Source organism: Giraffa tippelskirchi, chromosome 4, assembly GCF_054371585.1.
Source record: "Giraffa tippelskirchi isolate mGirTip1 chromosome 4, T2T-mGirTip1v1.2.pri, whole genome shotgun sequence".
NCBI lineage: Eukaryota > Metazoa > Chordata > Mammalia > Artiodactyla > Giraffidae > Giraffa > Giraffa tippelskirchi.
Window position 1 is genome coordinate 191,827,212 of NC_137278.1, and position 7,486 is coordinate 191,834,697.

General features: G+C 47.1%; 1 protein-coding gene across 3 annotated transcripts in view; it reads left to right on the forward strand.

The window, feature by feature from the left end:
- DUSP16 (dual specificity phosphatase 16) overlaps window positions 1-7,172 on the forward strand; it is an 84,214-nt gene extending 77,042 nt beyond the window's left edge. For all 3 annotated transcript variants that reach the window (XM_081589292.1, XM_081589290.1, XM_081589291.1), the window contains 2 exons: window positions 132-255; window positions 3,424-7,172. In XM_081589292.1, coding sequence (XP_081445418.1) covers window positions 132-255; window positions 3,424-4,540 — 1,241 coding nt within the window. In that variant the 3' untranslated portion in view covers window positions 4,541-7,172. The remainder of the gene's footprint in view (window positions 1-131; window positions 256-3,423) is intronic.
- Window positions 7,173-7,486: the final 314 nt, after the last annotated feature.

Below are 7,486 nucleotides of genomic sequence, written 5' to 3' on the forward strand. Positions count from 1 at the left end.
AGTAAAAGGAAAAATAGATAAGTATCAAGAGAGGGGCTTTACTTTGCGTCGGCAGGTGAAGGACATTGTGTGAGTAAATGGAAACACGATTTCACTGCTGAACAAATCTTTTCTGAATTTGACTCCTACAGAGAAAGCAAAAGCCTCCAACGGATGTGTCCTTGTGCACTGCTTGGCAGGGATCTCCCGTTCCGCCACCATCGCCATCGCCTACATCATGAAGAGGATGGATATGTCCTTGGATGAAGCTTACAGGTGAGGACAGGAACACGCCCTATGTAAGTGGCTTCTCCTTTGACCTGAATCATGAGGAGATATGAGAGTGGGTGACCACGATTATTTTAGTTAACGCTCTTTACAGGTGACTTGATTTTTAAATGTTTCAAGATTGGAGAAAAATGTATTTTTATAATTTAGCACTAAGTCTACCCTCTCGTGTATCAAGTTCATCCTCAGCTGCTTTTTTAAGTTTGAAAAAAGTGAAAGTGTTAGATGCTCATTTGTGTCCAGCTCTTTGTGACCCCATGGACTGTAGCCCACCAGGGTTCTCTGCCCATGGGGTTCTCCAGGCAGGAATACTGGAGTGGGTTGCCATTCCCTTCTCCAGAGGATCTTCGTGACCCAGGGATCAAACCTGAGTCTCCTGCACTGCAGGTGGATTCTTTACCATCTGAGCCACCAGGGAAGCCGTAAGTTTTTTTAATTTTAAGAAACAGCAAATCCAGAGATCTTTCCCTAGTTGGAAAAATATCATTTGTTCTTATTTACACATGAGAAAAAACGCTCCAGGAGAATACTCATTATAGAATTCCTACTGTGCTTCAGACTCTCTCTCGCTTTCACTGAAGATAAAGTCCAGTATATGTAAGTATAAAACCAAATAATTTAAAATTAAAAAATAATTGTCAAACTCCATTCACAATCTAGACTTGCCCAGTTTTTTTTAAAAAAATTGAAGTATAATTGATTTACAATGTTGGTAATTTCTGCTGTGTGGCAAAGTGATTCAGCTATGCATGCACATATTCCTTTTTATATTCTCTTCCATTGTGTTTTATCACAGGATATTGAATATAGTAGGACCTTGTTGTTTATCCAGCCTGTATGTAATAGTTGGCACTGGCTAATCCCAAGCCCCCCATCTTTCCCTCCCCCACTTCCCTCCCCCTTGGCAATCACAGGTTTGTTCTTACGTGTTTCTGTTTCGTCAATATGTTCATTTGTGTTGTGTTTTAGATCCCACATAGGAGTGATAGCATATAGTCTTTCTCTTTCTGACTTAGTATGATAATCTCTAGGACCACCCATGTTGCTGCTACTGGCATTATTTCATTCTTTTTCATGGCTGAGTAATATCCATGTGTGTATGTGTGTGTGTGTACGTACACACCTTTATCCATTCATCTGTTGGTGAACATTTAGGTTGTTGCCATGTCTTGGCTGTTGTGAATAGTGCTGCTATGAACATTGGTGTGAATGTATTTTTTTAAATTATACTTTTGTCCGAGTATATGCCCAAGAGTGGGATTGCTGGATCATATGGCAACTCTATTTTTAGTTTTTTGAGGAACTTCTGTATTGTTTTCCATAGTGGCTGCACCAATTTACCTTCCTATCAACAGTGTAAGAAGGTTCCCTTTTCTCCATAACCTCTCCAACATGTATTATTTGTAGACTTTTCAGTGATGGCCATTCTGATTTGTGGGAGGTGATATCTCACTGTAGTTTTGATTTGCATGTCTCTAATTAGCGATGACAGACATCTTTTTCATGTCCCCATTGGCCATCTGTATGTCTTCTTTGGTGAAATATCTATTTAGGTCTTCTGCCCATTTTTTGATTGGGTTGTTTATATATTTTAGAAATTAAGCCCTTGTCAGTCACATCATTTGCAAATATTTTCTCTCACTCCTTGGTTGTCTTTTTGTTTTATGGTTTCCTTTGCTGTGCAAAAGCTCCTAAGATTGATTAGGTCCCATTTGTTTATTTTGGTTTTTATTTCTATTACCTTGGGAGATGGTCTTAAGAAAACATCGGTACGATTTATGTCAGAGAATGTTTTGCCTATGTTTTCTTTTAGGAGTTTTATGGTGTCATGTCTTATATTTAAGTCTTTAAGCCATTTTGAGTTTATCTTTTATGTATGATTTCTGAGTTTTTTCTTTCCTTCCTTATTCAAATTCTCAGGGTATTTTCAGTCCTTCATCTTCTGAGGCGTGTCCGTGAGAGTCAGGGGCCACTAAAGAACGTATCTACTATTTCTGAGTCTTTGTTTCTGCAATGAAATGGAAAAGCTGTTTACTACTAGTTTTGATCCCTTGGTGACTCTTTTAACAAGGTGGTTACAGGAATGAATCCAGATGTTAAACCTGGCTTTGAATCCCAGCCCCATCCTTTAATAACTGTGTGACTGTGGCAAGTCACGTAAGGACTGTGTGTAGCTCTGTGATGGAGGGTAGTTTTGAGGGCTGAATGAGCTAATACTCTTGTTAGTGCATTAACATCATGCTTAGCAGACAGAGTCCACTGTGTAACTGGTTATTCTGTCCCATTAAATACAAAGAGGAGGGAACTGGGAAGTGTGTGCTTTGATGCTCTGGCCATCTGATACCCTCTCTCTTTTGGTCATTAATTAAAAATGTGAAATGTCTCAAAGTCACTGTGGGGACTTTGACATTGGAAAGTTGAAGGTGACGTCGCTGTTAAGCTATACTTCTGATGGGAACACCAGTGCAGGGGTGGGGTGGGAGTGAGGGTGTCCCAGGTGGTGAGGAAAGAATCATCTCTTACCAGCTGCACTGGAAACATTGTGTGCATGCTGAAGTCGCTCAGTCATGTCCAACTCTTTGTGACCCTATGGACTGTAGCCCACCAGGCTTCTCTGTCCATGGGGATAAGAATACTGGAGTGGGTTGCCATACCCTCCTCCAGGGGATCGTCCCAACCCAGGGATCAAACCCAGGTCTCCTGCATTGCAGGTGGATTCTTTACTGTCTAAGCCACCAGGGAAGTCCAAGAATACTGGAGTGGTTAGCCTATCCCTTCTCCAAGGACACTTGCTAACCCAGGAATCAAACCGGGGTCTCCTGCATTGCAGGCGGATTGTTTACCAGCTGAACTAACCAGGGAAACCCATTGGAAGCCTTAAGGCCTTAAAAATAGGGAGGATGAACCTAGAACTTTTGGGGCTGGGCTCCCTGCTTTCTAGCATCCTCAGAGTCGTCCTGTAAAGCTCCCCAAGGCAGAGGCCCTAACCACCTCCTCCACCCACTCCCTGAACTTTTAAACCAGCCATCTTCCAAAGGTCTTTGGAGGACCTTTCTGATAATTCCCTGACTCACCTCTTCACTTACTGTAACTTAATGACTTTTAACAGGTCGGCTGTCAGATTCAAGCCTTTTTGGTTTTTCCCTCTCCTCACAGATTTGTGAAAGAAAAAAGACCTACTATATCTCCCAACTTCAATTTCCTGGGGCAGCTCCTGGACTATGAGAAGAGGATTAAGAGCCAGACCGGGGCGGCTGGTCCCAAGAGCAAACTGAAGCTGCTGCCCCTGGAGAAGCCAAGCGAGTCGGTCGCCGGGCATGGCCCCGTGGAGGGTGCACAGGGGAGCCAGCTGGCCCCGGGACCGCCCCACGCCTGCCAGGCTCCAGCTCCCACCGAGGGGTCGGGGCCCCGGCCTGCGCCCGCCAGCATGGCCCCCGACGACGGCCCCCTGGTCCAGGCGCTCAACGGGCTCCACCTGCCCTCGGACAGGCTGGAGGACAGCGGCCGCCTCAAGCGCTCCTTCTCGCTGGACATCAAGTCGGTGTCCCCGACGCCCGGCGGGCTTTCATCCCCCGAGGCCGCCCTGGAGCTCTACAAGCCCCCCGCCTCTGGCCTAGAAGGCGCGGGCAAGCCCTGCCAGTTCTCTCCGGTGCAGGAGGTGTCGGAGCAGACGCCGGAGGCCAGCCCGGACCGCGAGGAGGCCCCGCCGCCCCGGCCCTCTGATGGCAGCGGCCAGGGTGCGCGGCCCCGGCCTGGGAGGCCCCTGTGGTCACCCCTGCACCGCAGCGGGAGTGTGGAGGACCGTGGGCAGCCCCGCTTCCTCTTCGGCCTCTCGGCCAGCCAGCAGCACCTGGCCACGTCGGCCACGGGGCTGGGCCTGGAGGGCTGGCACTCGGACCTCCTGGCCCCCCAGACCTCCGCCCCGGCCCTGACCAAGAGCTGGTATTTCGCGCCAGAGCCCCCGCACTTCTACTCGGCCTCGGCCATCTACGGGGGCCACGTGGGCCACCCTGCCTTCAGCTGCAGCCAGCTGCCCACGTGCGGTGGGGACCCCGGGCACTCGGTGCGCCGGCGCCACAAGCCCGGCGACAGGGCCAACTCCCGGCGCAGCTGGCACGAGGAGAGCCCCTTCGAGAAGCAGTTCAAGCGTCGAAGCTGCCAGATGGAGTTCGGTGAGAGCATCAGGTCCGAGAATCGGTCGCGGGAGGAACTGGGCAAGGTGGGCAGCCAGTCAAGCTTTTCAGGCAGCATGGAAATCATCGAGGTCTCCTGAGCAGGAAGACAGTTGTGACTCCCATGGACAGGGCTTGCCTTGTTCACGAAAACTAATTCCCTGTAAATCTGAAATATATATATATATGATGTACATGTATATTTTTGGAAAATGGAGCTATGGTGTAAAAGCAACACATGGATCCACACCATTCTTTTTTTTTAACATCTGCAGTTGAGAGAGCAGCTAATACTTCTCTCAACACAAATGGAAGGGCCCAGGCCAGCTTTCCCCCAGACACGTGACACAATTCTATGCAATGGATTGCACATCCTCCCGTTCTTACTAGATTGAGTTCTACTTGGAGTTGGAGGACGGAAGCCCCCACCGTTCTCTTGTTGTGCTACAAAGAGATCTCAGATCCTAGTCCTGTCTGGTCCCTTCCGTAGTGCACCTTAGCGCTGAGACTGAGCCAGCCTGTGGGTCAGGCGGGGAGACCCCGTTAGGAACAAAACCTAATGGTAAATTCACAAGGAACCATCACGTCCAAAGCTGATGCACAGATCCAAGCGCACCCGCCAGCCGCTGCGCTGGCTGCCAGCGTCATTCTGCTGACCGACCATTAGGGGGCCTTGCCAAGACCTACTTTAGAGCAACCCCAGTACCTCAGACAGAAAGTCGGGGCTTTCACCACTACCAGGTCTGGTGGCCCGGTTTCTAGGCATTGTGAACAGGTAGGTAGCTAGTCACACTTTTTGACCAATTTAGACGGTCTCTGCAGGCATTTCCAGTTAGGCCTGGATGGAAGTGGTCCAACTCCTCTTTCTTCTCGGCTTTGCGAAGAAGGAAGGTGAAACCATCTGAGATCAACTGAACAGCCAGGAATCTGGCAGCTTCGTGATGTAAGCTAATGTTGGGAGGCTAAATGAGTCTACCTCCCTCTTTCTAAATCAAAAGAACTGTTCAAGATTGGCTTGTTAATCCTGGGAAGTAAAGGTTAACCTGGTTTCAAGCCAGATGTGAATTTATTTGGTAGCAGAGCAGCACCTCCTTCAAGGTCTCAGCCAAACTAGATATTTTCTATTTTGGTTTCACTGCACAGAGGTATTTTGTGAAAATGGAACAATAAGGTGGAATTTTATTGGAAACTACCGAGAGGCAGAAAACTGTGGAAGGATAAGAAAATTACTGAGGAGCAGCAGGGGGCTGTTATTTACTCAGTGGTTTTTCTTTTTTCCCCCCTTAGCATGTGACGAAGGTGGTATTTTCTATGATTTCCGTAGGCTTTCATACTGCTAGGGCTGAGAGAGGCTTTTGTAAGCCAGGAATGCTCAGAACTAAACGGTATATAGAAAGGTGAGGAGGAGGCGGACAAATTTCATCACAAGCAGGTTGGAAAGACACACCCACGCTATTCTCAAACTACCCCCAGCATTTTTTAGTAGAAGGGACACCAAAATGGAGCGGGACCAAGTGGTCTCAGTCCGTACCTACAATCACTGTATGGAATCAACCCTGGCAGCTGAAACTAGGTGATTAGAACAAGTAAACAAGTGATAGTACTTACCTGCTTTTAAACTTCCTGGCTTGAGTTTTGTCAGCTACAGTCTGGTCCTGTTTTGAAGCCTTAATTCACGTCAGCAGCTTTTTTTTTTTTTTTTTAAGGGTGGTGGGTGGGTGTTCGTGTTGTTCTTTACTGTAAGTGTAGCTAGTTGCTGACTCATATCTCAGGTTTTTCTACGTGTGAGAAATGGACAGTCCTTTGAGTTGGATGTGACTTCATGTTTCTTATGGTGACTGCGAAAACCAGCAATAGAATGACATGATTCAAAACTGACTTGATTGTGACAATTCTGAGCTTCATAGAACATAACTGGTTATGCACAAATAATGGGCTGCGATATGGGTGTAAAATGAAGAGAGTAAACTGTGAGGGAGTGCATTGTTACCATACTGGAAAGGTTCTGTTAAGTGATTTAGCTTTTCTCTATACATGCAAATTCTGGGTGTAATCAGACCCAATTATCAAGGTTTCACACATTGATTTTTGATGTGTTACATACACACACACCAACTGTGTAACAGCTCCCAGCTTCCAGAGTCTGGTCACAACTGTGGAACATTTTTGAGAAGTGAAAGCAATGGCTCCAATGCTGTATGTTTCAGGAGGGTTGTGGGATTTGGTTTTAATGAGATCTTTGGGCTGAACTGGCCTTCCAACCTTCGGGATTTCTCTTGGCCATGGTCCCCTTCCTTCCTGTGACCAATGTGGTCCTATGCTACAGCTTTTAGTTCTTGATCACTAATGTCAAATAATCAGCCATTGGAATGGAGACTTCCCAGCTGAGGGGCACCCTCTTGGGCCAGCCCTGGAGCCACATGGGTGGCCATGGCCCCGGGTGGCTGGTTCTCTGCACTGTGAATCAGAGTGGAGCGCTGTAGCCTACCAGATGATACAGAATGGTGATGTTAAACAGCAGAACTAGACTTTGATGTGAGAAATGCTGGAAAATGGTTTAGGACATTTGTAAAGTTGGGTGGGAAGACTGTATAAATGTTTAATATGAATATAGTGTTCTTTTGGAGTAAGGCAAGCTGTTGAATGGTTACAATTGTGCATTTCTCATTCTGATGTGTCATGAATGTTAATATGGTGAAATAAAATCAAAACTGGTACCTGTTTATACATAAATATGAGAAAGGACCTCTCTCTGCAGCACGTCCGAGGGGTTAGGGAGGCCATGGTGGGTCCTGGCCTGCTGGCCTCCCATCAGAGGGTTCAGCTCAAGGTGAAACGCTGAGTCTTCAGCCTGTGTCACAGGCTTCATCTTGCACAGGGAATGCACATCGGAGCTAACAGTCCACTGCCATCGTCTTCATCCTTTCATGGGTACATCAGATGCACACTATGGCATAGAAACCTCAAAGGTAAACATTTGCTGACTGGCTGAATCCAGAATGGTGCAGGGTAGGAAGAAAAAGACAAACATTCATGGTGCCTTTTGT